Raw genomic sequence first — 21,139 nt, forward strand, 5'->3', positions numbered from 1 at the left:
AGGCACGAAGATTGTCACTAGTTCAAGGCCAGCCTGGACTACATAGTGAGCTCTTGTCTCGGGAAAAAAAAAGAAAGACATAAGCAAAGGAGCAGAATGTATATTTCTCAAAAGAAGACTTAAAAACTGCTAATAGACACATATAAAAGTGTTTTCTAGCATACACTAGGCCATGAGTTCAATTCCCAGTACCATACACCCACAAAAAATGCTTAACATCACTAATAAGGGGGCTTGATATCACTACCCAGAGGTTCAGGCAAGAAGATTGCAAGTTCTAGGCCAGCCTTGGCAATTCAGTGAGACCCTGTCTCAAAATGGAAAATAAAAAGAGACTAGGGATGTAGCTCAGGTTTAATCCTGAGCACTGAAAAGGAAGAAAAGCTAAAAGATAAGCAAGCACATAGAGAAGAGAACCCTTGTACACCACTGGTGGGAATATAAATTAGTACTGTGTGACCATTATGGAGAACTATATGGAAGTTCTTCAAAAAACTAAAAGTGGAATTATCATATGACACAGCAATCTTATTTATATTTACATCCTTTCCTTCCAGGAGTAAATCTCCTTTGGTCTTAGTATATAATCATTTTATTATGCTGCTGAATTTAGCTTGCTAGTATTTTGTGGAGGATTTTTGCATCAATTTCATAAGTGGTGTTGGTTTATAGTTTTCTTGTAGTGCCTTTGGCTTTGGTTTGAGGGTAATGTTGGCTTTATAGAATGAGTTTTGAGATGTTCCATACACTTCCATTTTGTTGAAGATTTTGAGAAGGATTTGTTAGTTTTCCTTTAAATGTTTGGTAGCTTTCACCAGAGTAGCCATCTAGTGATCCTGGACTTTGTTGGCAGGTTTTTAATTGTTGATTCAATCTTCTTACCAGTTAAAGGTTTATTCAGATTCTTCAGTCTTTCAAGATGCAGTGTTGGTAGGTTTGTTTTTCCAAGAATTTCAGCTAGGTTATCCAACTTGTTGCCATACAGTTGTTCATAGTACTGTCTTATAACCCCTTTTTATTTCTATAAAATCAGCAAGAATGTCCCTATTCCTATACATAATTTTAGTAATTTGAGTTTTATTTTTTCTTGAATTAGTGAAAGGTTTGTTGATTTTGTTGATACTTTTTGAAAAACCATGTTTTGGCTTCATTTATTTTTCTATATTATTTTTCTATTCTCTATCAGGGCTCTAACCTTTATTTGATTCTTTCTGGTAATGTTGGGTTTACTTTAACCTTCTTTTTTCTGGTTCCTGAAAGTGTAAAGTTAGTTGGTTGAACTCACTTCTTTTTAAATTGAATTTTGATCTCTATCAATGTGTGTGTGCACACCTGTGTTTCATAGATTCTAAGACATATTTTCATGTATTATAATCTGTGAAGTCAGGATGTGGTGTATAATTACAATGAAGGAAAATTGTTTGAGTTTGATTAGGAGGATTTTCTTTCTTAGTGGTATATAGTGTAACTTTTGATTAATGGTATCTTAGATTTGATAAATATAATACTCATATAAAAGCTTATAATGAAAAATTTCAGTCAACACCAGCCCTATTCCAATCTTTGTTTCTGTTCCTCAAAGGCAAAAACTTTCAAATTTTCTTGGTACCTCTGTTTATTTCCAGATTTCTAAGTTCAGTATCACACTGTTTTTTACTTGTTTTGTTTTTTATGGTGTTGGGGTTTGGACCTTGGGCCTTGAGCATGCTCAACAAATTCCCCATTCACTGAACTACACCCCCAGCTCTCAGACTATTTTTCTTCAATTACCTGTTCACATTAGAAGATGAATTGCCTTTTTTTATTTTCAAAACTCCAATGTGTAGATGCATCATCTCCTTTCAATGTTTTTTTTTTTTGGTATGGGGATTGAACTCTGGACCTTGCGCTTGGAAGGCAGGCAGCAGAACCACTGAGCTAAATCCCCGGCTCCTTTCAATGTATTTGTTATGAAATTTTATTAGATTAATAGTGGACTTTTTGCAGAAACTACAGAAATAAATTGGTGCTGAAAGCTGAACCAAACCAAACCAAACAATTTTAATTCCAGCAAAAACAAAAAATGTGCAACATGGCTCACCTGTGAACAATATTACAATTTTTACAGTGATATAAACACTGAATATTAGTTGTTGTACACAAGAACCTGGATTATCAGATGATTCCACTGCAATAAATCTGTCCAGAGAGAAATCTTGTAATATGTGGGTTGTCAGCAAAATCCATACTTCCTCCATGTTGTAGTCAGGGTTTTGGAAAGGGAATACATTTAAAACAGGACAATAATTTATAGGATTATTTTATGATATTTACCCAAAAAGTCAAATACAGAGGAGTGCAAGAGATTAACCAGACACTACAGGTCCAAAGAATTCAGTCAAGGGTCTGGAACCCAGCAAGTTCCCACACAAGTGTAGCTAAAGGCTTAGAGTCCACGGCAATGTCCTCCATGAGTCTAGCCAGTGTCCTAGAGCCCATGGCAATGTCTTATGCTTGTCCATATTGAGGATCTGTACCCGGAAGGCCCAAAGGCCAGTGATGTAAGGCAGAGAACCTGTGCCAGTGGGATGAAGGATTTGTGCTACCAGGTTGAGGGATCTACACTGGAGCCAGGAAGTGATGCTCATGGTGAGGATCAGAGCTCTCCTGACAAGAACAGCAGCCATTCCCAGCGACAGCAAGGCCACAAGCTCCTCTGATGAGAGAACAGCCAAGTTTGCATTAGGAAAACCACTCACAGCAAGCTTCTCCTAGTAAGTCAAGAGCCCACGATCTTCTCCTCCAGTTCTCTTTTTATAGCTATTGGCAACAATCCTCAGATAGATCTTCCACGCCCAGACCATGCTGCTTCAGTTCAGCGGGGCATTACAAGCTGACCACTAGTCAATCCACCACACTCCATAATATTAGTTTGATTAATTAAGTGCTAAGATAAATTCTGAAGTCTAAGCATTCAGGAAAGAGACCTGAGGAGTGGAGTTCAGTGGTAAAAGTCTTGCCTAGCATGCATGAGGCCCTGGGTTATATCCATAGCACCACGGTGTGGAGGAGTTTAGGAAAGATCAGTTATTGGAAAGGTTGGGGGAATCTTAATAGATGAAGTGGAATATGGAATAAGTTCTAAAAGACAAGTAGGCCAGTCAGAAGCTGAGGTGAGAAAGAATCAAATGGAATAGTAATTAAATTCTGTAGTTCAAAGAGTGATTGCTTTCAGCTGATACTATTGCACAGCTGAGTACAAAGCACATCTGTATGCCTCTATATAGCCATAAAGCAGCTTGTGACATTGGTAAGTCACTAATCTCTGAGAGACTCAATCTCTTCAACTTAAAAACTTATCTCTAATGTCCCTCCCAGGTATAGTTTCTTTAAGGTAGTCTCTATTAAGATTCTTTTGCATATGACTTTTTGAGTGATGAATTATAATCAGTAAATGACTAGCTCATGGGAGGGAACTTGGTAGCTTTGAAACTACTCACTCTCATGAGAATTCTAAGTATTTTGTTATAGGTAATTCAAGGACTATTTGCATTAAATTTTATATGCATGCTGCTTTCTTTAAAAACCTGTCCACTTGCTAGACCTATGTGTGGTATGATTTTTCCCTCTAATCCAGTAAAAAGCTAAAATTTGAAATAAACTATTTTGAAATCCTGGCCTTGTTTCTTCCCTTTACACATAGACAGAGGATATCATTGAGGAAAGAGAATAGATTGCTACTTCATGTAACATCATTATGGCTTGTATCCTCCCAAAGCCTCATGCACTCATAGGTAGGGCTTTTCACAGGTGGCTGGATCTAGGGTGTGTGAATGTGAATGAAGGGTATGATGACTAAATTGGGTTATCATAGTTCTGGGTGTGGATAATGGGAAGGCCTATCTTGGATGTGGGTGGCACCATCCAAAGACTTGTAGCTGGATGGGTTAAAAGGAAAAGGAGGCTTGCTGCTGCTGCTCACTGCCTCCTGCCTCCTGCGCTCTGCTATGAACAGTTTCTCCTCTGCAATATCCCTCTGACATGCCACCCTGCCTGGGAGACAGCTGACTATAGACTGAAACCTCTACAAATTTTGAGCTGAAATAAACCTTTCCTCTTTTAACTTGTGGGTGTTGCATATTTTGTTCCAGCAATGAGAATGTAACTAAGCCAAACATATAAGTGTGTCATTCCTAAATGAGAGAACTCAAATTAATTTATTACATACCCACTTAGTGTCTACCATGTACCAGATCTGATGCTCACTGAAATAAACAGTTTCTGGCTTGCAATTGTCCATGTCCTCATACAGAGGCAGTTCAATAAACCACCAAGTATTTTACACTGTGATATATGGGAGCACAGAAACTGAGCCTCCATAACCGACACCTGTTTTGGCTTGTTTGGCACACTTTCCTTTTTTCTGAAGTGGCTCCTTGATTTTTCTCTGGGAATCACTCCTCCTCCCATTCCATGTACTTTTGAGTGGAGCTGCAAGCATACAGTTCAAACATTGATAATAAGATCACAACTTTGGGGCATTGTGATTGGCTTATGTACAGCCATATGATCCCAGCCAAGCCAAGCCATCAGGCAGGCTACAATCAGAAGCAATTTAGCAACACAGCATAGAACATTCAGAGATCAGCAGATATTGTGCCATGGTTGGAAAATTGGATTTGAACAGGGAGAGTTGGGAAATGATAAGCAGGAATGTTTTTTTTTTTTGGTACTGGGGTTGGAACTCGGGACCTTGTGCTTGTGAGGCAGGCAGCAGCACCACTGAGCTAAATCCCTGGCCCATAACACACCTATCTCTTTGTTTTTGCCTCTTTCTGGTGTTTGTGTGTGTGTGTGTGTGTGTGTGTGTGTGTGTGTGCGCGCGTGTGTGTGCTGGGGATCGAACTCAGGACCTTGTGCTTTAGAGGCAGGCAGCAGAACAGGAATGGTTTGTGAAGGTCATTGTATGTTATACTAAGAATTCAGACTTTTTCCTGATGAAATGGGGAGCCAGTAGGTGATTTAAGCAGGGAATTCACAGTAACAATTTACATAGTCATATTAATGCTTCCAGGAAGGTTAATGTGCTAGGGGTGTGAATAATGGGCTCGGGGAAGTTGAAGCAAAAAGCAATAGAATGAATTTTAAGATGCCACAGTAGGTGTCCAACACAGAGGTAAGGAAGGACCTGGACCATGACTGGTAGTGGGGGCATAGAAGACAGGCTAGGTCAGGGGATAAGGAAGGGGGCTAGAGAAGACATACATGAAATGAGTAACGTGACAGCAACAATTTGAGAAACTGTTTTGGCTATAGCTTAATTTTCAGGAAACAAAAACCAAAAAATGTTTCATTTTAGATAGTGTTCTCAAAGTTACAAATCAGCTTAACATCTTAGGAAGCAGATTTTTCTTCCGTAGTTACTGAGTGGGATCCAGAGATTCTGCATTTCTAATAAGCTCCTTAGATACTGCCAGTGCTGTTAATTGGTTGGCAAACTTCACTTTGAGTAGCAGATATTTAGTATTCTCTGAGGTGTTAACAGGTCATTTAAGTAAAAATTCTAGCAGACCATAGATGTAGGGGCAAGAGTTTAGAAGAAAAAGAGAGGCTTGGGCTGGAGATATTTGGCACATAGGAAATGATAATGCCAGAATATGAGGATAAAGGCCCAGGACCAGTGTTTGGAGAAAAACAGAAAGATACACTACCAATATTTAAGAGGCAGTTGGAGGCTGAAGCTTAAGAAAGTCGAGAAGTAAGGCCTGGAAATGTAGCTCATTGATAATGTGCTTGCTCTGGGTTCAATCTGTAATACTGGGGGGAAAAGCTAAGAAGTAGATAAACCTAGGATGCCAAATTCTCAATGAAAAGCCTTTAGTTTCTAAGCTTATTATAATAATAGCTTTTATTGAGCATTATATTCCTGAAATTGTGCTAAAGATAATCAATTTTCTCAAAAACAGCAGGTGTTTTTCTCTAATCACACCTCATCCCTCTGAGTTAGTGGAAAATTAAATTTTGTTCGATATTAGGACTCTACTCCACACTGAGGATCATGTGAAGATTCCAGGGGATTTAGTCCAGCACACTTGGAGGAGGCCCTCTACTGTTCATTCAACCTGGTTACTACTAATATGTTCATTTTCTCACTTCCTTAATAACTGCTTCCCTGATTAAAGGCCAAGCTTGAGGATGGGGCCTTGGTCTTGGTTGGAATCTGCTGTCTCACGTACTTAATGGTGCTACACATCCATTCTCATCCTAGGTTCTGACAAGTCCCTCACGATTAGGCTCTCCACATTCAGAGCCTGAACTCACCTCTTCTGCTGTTCCCTTCTGTTGCCTTTCACCTCACCCAACCTCAAAAGCCTCTCACTACTCTCCATTGTGCGCACACAGAATTATTTCAATGGGTGTTGGCATTTTTGGTATAAAGGGGCTTTATCTTCTGCTCTGTGGCTGGAGAAGTCCCAGATCTTGTATTAGAGTTATCAACGAGTAACATCCAATCATTCTCTGCATTCTTTTACAGAACTGAAAAGGAATTAGATTACCATTTTAATATCCTCATAAATCTGAGACCTCTACAACTGTCTCATGCACAATTCCCACTTCTTAATTTAATTTTTGGTACAGGGCCTTGGGCTTGCCAAGCAGGGGCTGCACCGCTGAGCTACATCCCCTGCCCTACGATTCCCACTTTACACGTTGAGGATTGCATTAATTTAGAAACTTGTTTCAAGCCACACAGCTAGTAAGTAACTGTAGGGGCTCTAAGCTATGTACCTTGGATTCTGGAGCAATAAGGATGTGGTATTATCACAGATCCTATAAAAATACCGTGCTGAAGGTCACATGTAATAGGCAGTAACTAGACTCAAATTATCATAAACTTCATATACAGAGGAGAAGTTTCTCTGCGCGCCTCAGATAGAGGGCTGGAGTTATTTTAATCCTTACAGCAACACTGTCATGATTTTATAAAGAAGTTCCTTCTTTTACTCTTCCCAATACTAACAGTTCCTTCCTTTAACCTACACAAAGAGCGTGCTAGTGACATGTCCAAGGCCAAAAAGCTAGGGCCAAGTCTGCTTGCTCCCAATATCGTATTCCGTCCATCGCACCAAAATGACGAGGCTTGCACTTCCACCCAAGCAAATTCCAATACAAATACACTTCAATTTAGGAACGCCCAGGATAAAAATAACCTGGCACATGCGCAGTGCCATGAGGCTCCACCCAAGCGACTGAGGAGCCTTACTCACACGCATGCGTCAGGCGGTTCATCCCGCCCCTTTCACGCCGCGATTCCCGCCACTCCCCGCCTCTTTCCCGCCCGGAAGTCCTGTAAGTCTTGACGGATGTTGTTATGACTCTGAGAGACACGTGAGATACTGCTACGTCATCACCAGGCACGCGCAGGAAACATGGCGGCTCCGGCGGGTGTTGCGAGCGGGAAGGTAGGTAACGGCCTCAGGGAGCTCCCTTGGTTTCTTCCGGGACCGGGGTGCTCTTGCTGGCTGGCGTCCGCCGGGGAGGAGGAAGGAGGGACTGTCTTGATCTGGCGCAGCCCGTAGGGGATACAGAAGACGAAGACTTGGACGTGATGTCAGCTGTTTTCTCAAGAATGCCGGTTCAGCCAGAGAGTTAGAGACCCAGTTCCTTTTCCAAAGCCAGCTGGGCCTCGACTCTATCCTGCTCTGCTCCGCCCCAGAGCACTAGGTCTATATTTATATTGTCTTAACGAAGGGACAGGTGCTTCCCTAGCTCCATTTCCCCCAGTTCTGGTTTTCTGTCTACTCTCCTGACTCAACGTCTTTTCTCTTTGAGGCGTTAACCTGACTTAGCTCTTCGTGTGTTTCATTTTGGTGAAGGCGTCTATACCACTTCTTGAGCTGAATGGGTGCTCTGTATCTGTGCCCTTAGAAGAAAAGAATGTATTGGTTTAACAGATTGCTAAGTTGGTTGATAGCTGTGAGCAGAAAGGCATGTAGACCGAGGGAGCTCCTGTGCTTGTCTGGAAAGGCATTTGTTAAAACATTTTCCAGATGTCTCCGGGGTGTTTCCGTGGGGCTGTCGCGCTGTTTTACAGAGGTTTAGTAACAACCTCCTAGTTGGTTAGGAACTGGGATTGGGTGCGGAGGAGATTTCATTGTATATCGCCAATTCATGTTCCTAGGGCACAGCTTGCGCGTGGTTAGAACTATCAACTTTATGAAGTGCAATTGGCGGCATTCCCCAGTGCCGGGGGTGTTTCGTGAACAGCTGGGACTGACTGGTAATGACTCCGAACGCTAGCTTTTTATTTGTTGCAGATAGCTTCCTGTTTCTTGAGTTTCACTCATCTTCTGCCGTCTTACACTCATTTTCAATTATTTGACAGCGTTTGTGTTTTTTTTTTTTTTTCCTATGGAATGTCAGGCGAGGTTGCAGCGTAACAGTTATGTCGTGGTTTTGCTTTTGGTCTAAGTGCGACCTTGGTAAATTGGACAGTTATGACTTACTTGTTTTTCATACTCTTTATCTACAGAAGTGAAGTGATGCCCATCATTACTTCTTGTATTTGAATGCTTAGTAGTACTTGAAACTAAAAAAAAAGCCTTAAAAATGTTACATAGTTAGTGGCTCTTTTAAATGATTGATTGGACATTCTTGTTTTTTTTATTTTCTTTTTGGATTATACAAGCTCTTGTTAGTTTTTGTCTTTATTTTAAAATTCAAAGTCTTTTAAAATTGTTTATCAGTACATGTTTGGAGTACATTCGATTGATTTATAATGGGGAGTTTGGGTACATAACACATTTTTTTTGTCCTCTTTCTCTGCCATCCCTCTCTGCTCCCTCCAACTCTTGTTCCTTTTCTTATTTGCAAAAATAATAATAAAAAATAATTAGTCTTGCATTTTCTATGTTTCATCCCCTCTAATTCTCATTCATTGCAAATTCAAATTATTTTTCCATGCCCAAAGCTGCTCCTTTCCCAAATAATACTGTTATGACTAGAAAAATCCACGTAGTCTTCCCTCAGAAAGTTCATTTCTGGCACCATGGCATCATCCCTCTGGTTGCGTGTAAAACAAACTTGGAGGCATGCATTTCTGTAATAAAATCTAATCTGTAGCCAACTCCTGACAGTTTTACCTTTAAGAGTTGTCTTAAATTTGTTGGATATTCTTTACTTTAAGTACATGGTTCAGGTTTTAGTCTACCTCTGATCTCTGAGTTCTCAGCTGATTTTTTTTCCTTATCCATAGTGTGCACAGTACCTTCTCTATCATCACTGGAATTTTTTAATGCAAAAATCTGATTGGCTTTTGTTTTTAAAAAGAAAAGAAAAGCCAAGCCTTTACTTTGTTGCTGTCACCATTAAAATAATATTCAAAACTGATTAATAAGACGTAAAAAGACATTAATTTTATGCTTTCATTTTTTCCAATTTTGTTTCTTTGGGAAAGGTTATATGAAAGAAAGTATGTGTTTATCTCTCTACCCCTCCAAAGTTCAGCTGAGACTGTCAAGTTGGGGGTGGGGGGATGGTTTAGTAAAGGCTCACAGCATTCACTTGTGGTACTTAAAAAAACCAGAACTGAAACCAGAAATTAACCCAACCAGAACAAAACCCCACAGATGATGGGCTACAGTTCTGCTGAACTAGAGTCTCATTGTTGATGTCTAGGATGTAACTTTTCTTGTAACTCCAATTTATGTGCTTTGAGTGTCAGCAAATGATGGAGAAAGATAATTTCTCATGCAGAAAACTAGTAAAGAGTAACAGTTAAGAGCTTAAATTCTGGAGCCAAATTGGTTTCAGAAACTAATTTCACTTACTAGTATTTGTACTAGCTATTGTTACTACTGTTAAGGTAGCTCTTTCAGTCTGTCTTTTTTTTTTGGTATTGGAGATCGAACTCTGGACCTTGTGTTTTCAAGACAGGTGGCGGAACCACTGAGCTAAATCCCTGGGCCTCAGTCTGTCTTAAGATTGTAAGGTTACTGTTCATTTGGAAGTAGTTGAATGGTGCCAGTTTTCTGCTAAGAGATTAAGGCTGCTCTTATATATAAAAGCACCATAGTTATTCAAAATAAATTAGAAAAAGGAAGCAAAAGAAAAGTTAGAAACTTAGAAGTACAATTATTAAATAAACTGTACTTTGGTGAGCTACAATTTCCTGTAAGTTTTCTAGCAGCGAAAGTAAAGTGGGAAATCTGATCAGCTAATGAGAATTTCAAGACCATTGGTAAAATAAAAACAGAAAACAAGACCTCTAAAACCAGTTTCTGGAGATAAAACCAGAGAATACATCTTTTGTGAGGTCTTTCTACAGTGTATTATAGTGAATGTGATTATATAGCACACTATTTTTTTGGTAAAAGAAAAAAAAAGATCCTCTAATGCCCTAGTTGTGTTATGGTTTCCTGCATTTCATAGGTAGTTCAGTAAGTATGGGATACTGATATGATGTCTTCTGTTCTCTGGTGATTTGGATAAATCAGGGAAGGTGTTTGTCAGCATATGTGGCATGTATTTGTTAGGCAGATATTTTGATTTTATTAGTTGGGCTTTTGAAAGTGGGCTTGAGTTTGATAACCCTGATTAGTTCTTAGAGTTTAGCTAATTTATGTTGGTATATAAGTGTAGAATCATATATTTTAACACTCAACAGTCAATATTCTTGTGACTACTGAGGAGAGAAATAGGGACACTGTCATCCTGCTTCTAACAGCTCCACAGAATTGAATTCATGGAATTAGTTGAATTACCTTTCAGTAAAAGGGGAAAAAAGAGATAGCTTGAAACAGTTTTTGCCATTATTCCAGTGTCTCAGATGATTACAGTTACTTTTATTCATTCTGTAAATACTTATTAATCACCTGGTTTGTTCCAGACTATGTTAGGCATTGGAGATACATAACTCTTGTCCTTGGAGTTTATAGACTTCAGTTCTTAGATGAACACTTTAACAGTCACCCCTTCCCTTATTTGAATGAGAAATGCAATGTGAATTTCAGATCCTTGAAGTGGGTGCTATTTTTAATGAATGTTTATATTTTGATGACTTGTAGATTGGCTAATTGTCATGTGGTCAATCCCTTGGCTTAGATCCTGGCACATAGTAGGTATTTAAAGACAAGGAAAGAACAAGGTGGAGAGAATAAGAAGGGATTAGTGAGATAGGTGGGTCTACCAATAGCTCTTTTGTTTCAGAATTGAAAGATCCTGCACTTTCATTTACTCAGTCTTTCTATAATTGTATTAGAATTTTGTTCTATTGAAAGTAGCTTGATACAGTTGGGAAACTAGCTGTTGTTTTCTTAATCAAAATTTGCGTTGAGATTTTATTATTTATTTATTTATTTTTTTGGTACTGGGGATTGAACTCATGATCTTGGGCTTGTGAGGCAGGTGCGGTGCCACTGAGCTAAATTCCCAGCTCTTGCTTTGAGATTTTTAGTAAGAATTTATTTTGTAGCTTAAAATTGGCACCATCTAGTTCCTTTTAGGTAAACTTATAGTCCTGTACTTCAGAAAGGTAAAATTTATTCTTAACATCTAGTAGATTTTCCTGGAGAACTTTTCTTTCCCTGTACTAGATCTTGCAAGATGGTAGCTACCCATGATATAATATTGAATGTCTTTTTTCTTTTTAAACCTTAGTTTTGGTGGTGCATATTTGTTTAGACTAGATGAGTGATTATAATCCAACATTTATTTGCACTGTATGGAGGAAGAAAATCTTTGCATTTTTTTGTGTTATAATGTATGTGTAGTTGCTAGTAGAAATCATTCATGTAGTCATTTTTGTATCTCCTCAAACTGCTAAATTATTACCATCTCCTGTCCGACATTGTTTAGCACATTGATGCCCTTAAGAAGCAGTATATTCACCCTTCATTGAGAATTGTGCCACCCTTTACATCTCAAAGGTTCATTCTTCACTCTCTGAATTCCATCTCATGTTATCTTGCAGCCACTTGTATGCTACTTTTTTGTTGTTGTTGTTCCATAGCCATTACTAATGATTAACATGTCCCAAATAAAACTCATTATTTACTTTTTTCCTTCTGTATCTGGTCTTACTAAATAGCCTCTCATCTGCTTGGTTTTGTCCTTGATTTCTCTCCTTCACCTCCCACATGTGATCAAAGTCCCTTCATTTTGACCTTCTAACCACCTTTCTAAGCCATCTGCCTTTCATCACCCCCATTGTCACTGTCTTAGTTCACGCCATCATGAATCATGCTCTCACTGGATTATCGCGGCTGTTCATTCTTGGCCCAGCAGCCAGCATGTTGGGTTAAGAAAGGCACATGTGACCATGCCATTCCCCTGCTAAAACTTTAGTGGCTTTTCTTTGTCTTCAGGATAAATTCCAAACTGCTAATTTCTTTAGCACGGCTAATAAAACTCTTTGTGATCTGAACTAGTCTCTATTTTTGTTTCTACTGTTTAGACTTTACTTTCTGGTATTTGAATTTTAGCCATGCACAGAATTGCTTTCTCTTTAACATATATCCTCTGCCACAAATGTGTACTTCTACTTCCCTTATACCTTATTTAGTTAAAATTGTCATTCTCAGGTCTCAGCTTCCATGTTACTGTAGCTAAGTCTTCCTGATTCTTACTCTGCTTGACTCTTTGACTCTTCTGAGTCTAGATAAGATATTTACAATGGCCTCCTGCAGCCCGTTGTTACTTTTATATGTTGTTATTGTCAGTTTTCTGTCAGTAATTCCCAGTTGGACTGTAAGTGTGTAAAGGCAGTGATTGAATCTTTTTTTTTAATGGTGTTGGAAATCAAACCCAAGGCCTTGCATGCTAGGCAAGCCCTCTACTGTTGAGCTACGTGCTCAGTCCCACAGTAACTGATTCTTGCTTATGTGCACCTTGTAGCCTGCTCTATGCCTGGCATTCCATATATTGAAGAAATCATTGAAAAAGTTTTCTTATTCCAGTTCCTGTGTATATCTTCATCACACTCCAGTATGACCATTAGTCTAGTCAGACACTTTTCCCTAAGTCTGTGTTTTTTCCATTGATAAACTTTTATTCCTAGCATTGTATCGATGTTTAGTAAATGTGCTGAATGTGTAAGTAAAGAAAATTCTAAATCAGATTAGGTGGAATGGTGCGGGGTGGCTTGAAGAGCTTGGATAGGCTTGTGCTCTTTTGAATGATTTAGTAGAAGTTATTTGTAGAGAGGAGAGTTAAAAGGTAGAGGGAACAGAATTCACATAAAAAAAGGCCCAAATGGTACACCCTGGGAGGCTACGCAGGAGGATAGCAAGTTCAAGCCCAGCCTGGGCAATTTAGGGAGAACCTTGTCTCAAATAGGTAGATAGACTGGGGATGTAACTTAGTGCAAAGACCCTGGGTTCAATCTCTACTGCCAAAACCCCCTCAAAAAACAAAAACTCCAAAACAAAACAAACAAGAAAACCCTTTCAGGGAACAAATTCAAAGTGGCCCAGGTCAAGAAGGCTGTGGTGTTGGGGAGTATCAGGAGGTGTAATGTCACTGAAGAGGTAAAGGGTGGAAGTCAGAAGGATTTTAAACTCAGTTATGATGTGATTAGATACACAGTTTATAGAGATCAGTTTTGGTACTGGTTGTATAGTACACACTTTACACAGATTTTTTTTTGTTGACTAGATTAATGAGAGGTCAGTGTCAGAGGAGAAGGTTGAGAGGCTTAGGAAACAGAGCAGTGATGGCAAACCTGTGGCATGCATGCCACAGCAGGCTGTTTATATCATTGAAAGCTTTAAAAGGTTGGCCATCACTGATACAGAGTCAGCATAGTGAAAGGCACAATAACTAAATATATGGAATGTCTTTGATAGAGTTTGGAATACCAGAAAGTCAGTTTAGACAGAGCAAAACTGAGTTTAAGATACCTATGGTTATTGAAGTAGGGCTTAGATATTTGGGCATGTAGCTCACTAGAATATCTGGGATCACATTGCCATTTCCTGATACTTTCTCTAAGCAAAAGCTTGAATTATCGTCTACTGTATATGCCAAATGATTTTTAAAGAAGTTGAATTTTTAAACCTTTTTTTGTTGTTAGATTAGCTTACAAAATTCATATAGTTGCTAAAGTTTTAAAAATGTATGTTATGTATATGTAGTAGGTTTTGGATTTCCATGTTTGGAGAGATTTAGGGCAAGAATTTTATCTTAAGCCTACTTGTAAGTTTTAAAAAAATTGGTTTGAATGTTTTTACTTACAATTTTTGAAAATAAATATTGTAACAGTTGAACAGTCATAATACAAATAAAAACTGATTCCTACTTAAGTATAGAAACAGTAAAAAACTATGTACTACTATATTGTGCAACTTAATCTTTTTTTCACATTTTTGTGTCAGAAGAGTTGTGTCTTGAATTGGGTGGTGCAAAAGTGCAGTTTGGAATCTGGAAAGTTACCTGTTTTCTTGCTGCATTTTTGCTTTTTTAATTTTAACTTTTGCTAAATTATAGGTCAGCATTATTCTAAAACATTTTCCATGGGCCCCAGAGCTTTTTTAATGTTGTTTGACATAGTTATTTTACTAAAGGGAAGAAAAGTTGCAGTTTTTGTTACTGTCACCAGACCATCATCTAAAGCATTATAAGTGTGCTTAACTGCTTAGGCATCTTTGCAAATATTTAAGAATAAAAGCAAACTCAGAGACAGTTTTATTCCAAGTGGAAAACATTCCTCTTTTTTGTACCTTTATTTATTTATTTATTTTCCCCATTAACTTTATTGGTACATTTTAGGTATAAAATACAGTTACATTCATCATTGGGATCTTGTACCATTACATGAGTCCCTTGGTTCTTTTTTTTTTTTCCCCCCTTCCCTTGCCCTCCTTTCACCCCCTCCACCCTTACCTATTTGCAAAGACCTTGTTTCCATTTTTTTCCTCTTCTCATATTTTTTCCTTTCCCTTTTTTCCCCTCCCCTACCCCTCCCAATTCCCCTGCTCTTTTAGACCTTTTCTTCCTGTTACACAATATCAGTTATACATTTTTTAAATTACAATATTAAGATCTAGGAGACATTACCACAGATTTTACAGAATTTAAAAGGATATAGAAAGCATATTACAAAAATCTTTTTTGAAATAAATTTGACAACTTCTAAGAAGTAACTTAGAAGACAAATTAATGAAACTAACTCTGGAGGAAATATAAAATTTGAATAGCACCTATTAAAGAAAGTATATTCCTAGCTTGAAAACCTACCTATATGACAACAGCAGGCTCATAAACATTTTAACTGATAAATTATATCAAACATTTAAAGCAGAAAAAAGAAGGAACACTTCTCCCCTCATTTTAGGAAATCAACATTGTGCTAATCCTAAAACTGGATAAAGATAATAGAAGAAAAAAGTATGAACATAGATAGAAATTTGTTTAACAAAACAAACTCTTAGAAGTCAGATCTGGCAGGATGTAGAAAGTGGTTTTATTATAGGGATGGCAGTGTTGGTTCAGCATTGGAAGATCCACCCCCAAAAGTCATCATTTTAACAGAGGAAAGGAAAAAGCCATATGATCCTGTCACTAGTTGGAGAAAGAGTATTGGACTAAATTCTACAGCTGTTTATGGTCAAAGCTATCAGGAGAGTAGAAGTAGAACAGAACCTTCTCAACAGATCAAAGACATATACTCCATACTTCCAACAAAAACTCCTTCTATGAATGGAGACGATACAATGCTTTCTCCCTAAAGTGGGGAACAAGGGCATATATGCCTACTCTTCATCTGTCCATTAGACTTTGAAACATAGGTCTAAACCAAAATAGTCTGGCAATAAAATGACACAACTAGGATAGGATTGGCACAGCAGAAGCAAAATCTTTATATGTAGATGAAATGATCATCTACAGAGAAAATATTAAGAAATCTCTAGGAGCCCCTAGAACGTGTACTTGACTTTAGCAGGATTAGAAAACACAAGGTATATATAAAAATTCAAGTCTGTGTATACTTGCTATAAATGAAGAACTGGATATTGAAATTTAAAAGTTATGTAGGAGTACAAAGGACCCAGAAAAGCCAAAAACAAAAACAAAAACAATGTTGAAAGACATTTAGCACCCAATTTTAAGACTTCTTCTAAAGCTACAGTAATCAAGGCAGTGTTGGTGTAAGGAAAGACGTATAGATCGTTGGAATAAAACAGAATCTAGAAATAGAACCACACATATATGGTCCACTGAGTTTTGAAAGACTATTTAACATTAGCATTTTATAGAATATAAACTCAATTCAAGAGCCGAGGAAGAGACAGTGTTTTCAGCAAATGGCACTAGAACACCTGGTATCTGTATATAAAAAATTAACCTCTACCCTTATTTTCCATACATGAAAATAACTTGAAGGGATCTATGAACCTAAATAAAAAAGCGTAAAAGTATAAAACTTTAAGAAGAAATTATTAAGGGAAAATATTTATGAATTCAGGGTAGGCAAGAACTACCCAGGATACAAAAAACATGATGTATAAAAGAAAAAAATTGATAAATGAGATTCCATCAAAATTTAGAACTTTAAATGACATCATTAAAATGAAAAGTAGTCCTTAAACAGACCATATTTACAATGTATATAACCTATGCCCAGAATATATAAAGAATTCTTAGAGCTCATTAATAGACAACCCAATTAAAATGTAGACATAAGAAGATGACAAATAGCCAGTATAGCACAAGGAATGGTTTGCAATTCTAGAATCAGAAAAATACTAATCAGTACAATAATAAGATTGAATTATACACTCATTAGGGAGATGAAGTTAAAAGTTTTAAAAGCCTTGTCATGACTTTCTTTTTGTTGGATTCTCCCTCTTTGCATTTTAATTTGCCTAATGGATTCATTCTGCTGGGTTTCCTGGGGTTGTGATCCTCATTGTCTTTTCCTAGGGTATTGTCTAAAATTTTTTGGAGTGCCAGTTTGGTATTCATGAAGTTCCTGAGGTGCTCTTTATCATGAAAGTATCTTATTTCTCCATCAATTTTGAAAGATAGTTTTGCAGGGTACATCCGTCTGGGTTGGAGGCTGTTTTCCTTTAGGGCTTGAAATACATCACTCCAAGCTCTTCTTGTGTTGAGGGTTTGCATTGAGAAGTCTGCTGTGATTGTGATGGGCTTTCCTTTGTATGTGATTTGTTTCTTTTCTCTCAGTGCTTGTAGAATTTTGTTCTTCTGTTGGATTTCTGGAATCCTAACTATTATATGCCTATGTGTAGATTTTTTTTGACTAAGGCTAGCTGGAGTCCTATATGCCTCACTTATCTGTATGTCAAGTTCTTTTCCCCTCCTTGGGAAGTTTTCTGCCATCACTTCTGTGAACAGTTTTTTTATGTCATCTGCACTCTCTCCTCTTTCTTCATTGACTCCAATCAGTCTTATGTTATTCTTCTTTGCATCGTCTAGCAGCTGCTGGATTGATTTCTCATGTTCCCTCACAATTTTAAAGCAATTTTTCTTTTCCTCCTCATTAATTGCAATCTTATCTTCTATATGTGAAATTCTATCCTCACATTGGTTCATTCTGCTGCGCAGACTTTCAATGGAGTTTTTAATCTCTTGGAAATCTGTTTGTATCTGTTTTATGGATTCCATTTTTTTCCTATGTTGGAATTCCATCATGTTCCTCATATCCTCTATTTTTTTATCTGTGTCCTCTCTAGATTTATTAATCATGTCTTGCACCATGAGCAAAATCTTGGCTGTTATCTGAGTAATTATTTCTGATTTCATTTTTCCCAGATCCTCTTTTGTTGCCAGTTCACAGAGTCCAGGTGGTTGAGTATCAGAGTGTTCCATCTCGTTTCCCTTTGGGGTTGCTGTAGGTGATCTGGAAGTCTGTTTTTGAGGCTTGTTTATGTGTTTTCTCATTTCTACGGGGAGGGGGGCTGCTTCTGGCACCCATGCGACTCACCTCCTCTGCCCTAGGAGCTTGGGATGGCAGCGGGGGAGCTTCTGTCTGGGTGCTGGGACCGGCTGAGCTTTTTTGCCCTAGGAGCTTGGGATGGCAGTGGGGGAGCTTCCTTCCAGGTTCTGGGACTGGCTGAGCTTCTCTACCCTAGGAGCCTGGGATGGAGGTGGGGAGCTTCCGTCCAGGTGCTGGGACCGTCTGAGCTTCTCTGCCCTAGGAGAGTGGGATGGAGGTGGGGAGCTTCCTTCCGGGTGCTGGGACTGGCTGAGCTTCTCTACCCTAGGAGCCTGGGATGGAGGCAGGGAGCTTCCTTCCAGGTGCTGGGACCAGCTGAGCTTCTCTGCCCTAGGAGCCTGGGATGGAGGTGGAGAGCTTCCTTCCGGGTGCCTCTTTTTTGTACCTTTAACCTCCCCTGCTCTAGCACTTAATATTCTATCTTGTGTAAAGATATTACCTCTTTAATAATACAGCCAGGTACACACAGGCAAGGTAATTTATCTTGTTTATCTTTTTATTCAGTGTGATATCTGGCACATATTTGCTCAATAAATGTGTTCAAATGAGTTTGTACTATCCGTTTAGCACCACCAAGTGGCAAATCTTTGAATGCTCTTCTTGATATTTTTTTGCTCCCTGTGCTCCCTGTGAATATCCAGTGAAGTGGGGGTGTGATTTTTAGTATTTTTAAAAGCAGAAACAATGTACTTTCCTTATACTGAAAATATATCCACTTCTATACTTACTTTTACATAGGTATTTACAGCTTAAAATAATAGGCTTTACTGTAAATTATTTGTGTGCTCTATTGAGGTGCAATTGAAAAAGAATAGGCTGCATGTGTTTAGGGTATACTTTTTGGTACTGGGGATTGAAACCAGGGTTTCACATGTGCTAGGCCAGTGTCCTGTTACTGAACTATGTCTCCAGCCCTTTCTAAAATTTTGAGACAGAGTCTTGCTTCGTTTTTCCAGTGTTGAACTTGTGATCCTCCCTTTTGACCCTCTCAAATAGCTGAGATTGTAGGTGTGTGCCCCTATCCCTGGCTAGAGTTTACTTTTTTTTTTTTTTCGAGGCTCCATGAACCCAATCAAGATACTGTAGTGACATTTCTATCACTGCCAAAGGTTCTTCTTGACACATTGTAATACATTACTATGTTTTCCATAGGCAGCTGCTGAACTGCTTTTTGCCATTCTGGAGTTGTTAGCATTTTCTAGAATTTTACGTGAATGGAATTATATTCTATTTGATTTGACTTCTTTGGAATAATTACTTAGAGATTCAGCATGTCATAAATATTATTAGTTTATGTTTATTGCCAAGTAGTATCATATTGAATAGCACATTTATTTAGATGGTCACCAGTAGAAAGACATTGGGATTATTTTCACTTTGGTTTTTGTACAAACAAAGCCGCTCTGAATATTGGTATACAGGTCTTTATGTGAACATACATTTTCATTTTTCTTGAGCAAATACCTCAGAATGAAATGGCTGGGTCATTTCAGATATGTTTTATCTTTAGAATTTTAAAGCACTGCCAGCTATTCTCCAAAGTAGACATACCATTTAACATTCCACTGACTGTATATGAAACTTCTAGTTGCTCTGTATCTTCACCACCATTTAGTATGCCAATTTTTAAAATTACAGGCATTCTTATAGATGTATAGAAGCATTTCATTATGGTTTTATTTTACATTTCCATAATGACTACTGTTGTTGAATATTTTTTCAAGTGTATACTTGTCATCCCTATGTTTTTGATGAACTGTTCAAATCTGTTCTCCTTTTAAAATTTGATTTATTTTATTTTTATTTTTTTGCACGGTACTTGGGATTGAACCCAGAGCCTCGCACATGCAAGGCAAGTGCAGTACCACTGATCTACATCTCTAGCCATGTTATTGAGTTTTGAGAGTTCTTTTTATGTTCTAGATACAGGTCTTTTTGATGTAACTTCATTTGGGAGTTTTTATATTTTTGATGTTTTTCCAGTGAGTAATGAGTTTTTTCTAGTATCTTGAACATATGAAATAGTTGTGATGCATTAATATCCTTTCTTTAATAATTTTATTATTTGTGTTACATTTGTGGCCCTGTTTAATTGATTTTATCCCTATTAATAGATCATATTTTCCTGGCTTTCAGCATGACTTACTGGTAATTTTTAAATTCCATTATTTTTGGGTGCTGGATATTTTTATGTTCCTATAAAACATTTCTGAGATTTGTTTTAGACGGCACTTATGACATTTGGAAATGCTTTGATGCTTTTGGATCTTGCTTTTTAAATTTGTGTGATCATATCAGCATTACTGAATGTAGAATTTAATCCCCACTGGTGAGGCAAGACTGTTCTCAATATTCAACCAGTTTGTAACTTGTAAGGTTTCCCACTTTTTTCTTTTCTTTTTTCCTTTTTGTCCCCCTTGCCCCCCCATCTTTCTTTCTCTCCCTCCCTTCCTTTGTTGTCTTCCCTCCCTTCCTTTCCTGGTGATTGTAGCAAGGCCTTCTTAGCAACATCCCCAGCCCTATCTATCTGCCTGCCTGCCTTCATGCTGCCTCTCTATCCATCCCTCCTATCTAAACTATCTAATTATCTATTTTGGGACAGGATCTTGCAAAGTCCCCAGATTGTCCAGGCTGGACTGGAACTTGGGATCCTCCTGTTTTGGCTTTCCACATTGCTGGGATTATAGGTTTACACTACCATGCTCTGCTGGTTTCCCATTTTTGACTAGTCTTAACAGCTGTGTGTGCCTGCAGATTGTTTCTTCTAATAGTTTCAGGTGGCTTTTCCCCTCTGTCTTGGGGAGTTATTACTGATACACATGCACCCATCTGCTGAACACTGGAGGAAGACAACAGCTCCTTGAGTTCTCTGTGCACCTCTGTCTTTGGTAATCTGTCCTGTGAACTCTAGTGGTCTTGGCATCCCCTATTTCCCACCTCTCTCCTCCCTTTGCCACAGCTGGACACCCTGAAGAGTCAATTATATTTCCATATTTATTGAATTCTTTCTCTTGTAGACACTGACCTTCATTGCTTGATGGGTAATATATCTTGAAAATCATTGTTTCATAGATTTGATTACAGTATTAATTTCCTGGTGAGAAGTTAATCCAGTCCGTGTCACTCCATGTTGGTTACAAGTAGTTGTAATATAGCTTGTTTTTCCCCTCTGCTCTTTTTGGTAGGATTAATACCTCTTTCTTCTGT

At 38.2% G+C, this 21,139-nt stretch overlaps 1 protein-coding gene across 4 annotated transcripts in view; it reads left to right on the plus strand.

Moving 5' to 3' along the window:
• The first annotated feature begins 7,241 nt into the window (after positions 1-7,241).
• Positions 7,242-21,139, plus strand: part of Tbc1d15 (TBC1 domain family member 15) — a 64,858-nt gene continuing 50,960 nt past the window's right edge. For 2 of the 4 annotated variants that reach the window (XM_004845029.4, XM_087192434.1), the window contains exon 1: positions 7,242-7,442. In XM_004845029.4, the coding sequence (XP_004845086.2) occupies positions 7,410-7,442 (33 nt within the window). In that variant the 5' untranslated portion in view covers positions 7,242-7,409. Of the gene's footprint in view, positions 7,443-7,463; positions 7,705-8,161; positions 8,261-21,139 lie in introns of those variants that run through there. The other 2 variants (XM_087192435.1, XM_087192437.1) reach the window with 2 other exon arrangements.

This window comes from Heterocephalus glaber, unplaced genomic scaffold (genome assembly GCF_053883595.1).
Source record: "Heterocephalus glaber isolate CG9 unplaced genomic scaffold, H.glaber_assembly_v1.0 deba00001571, whole genome shotgun sequence".
In the NCBI taxonomy this organism is placed as follows: Eukaryota; Metazoa; Chordata; class Mammalia; order Rodentia; family Bathyergidae; genus Heterocephalus; species Heterocephalus glaber.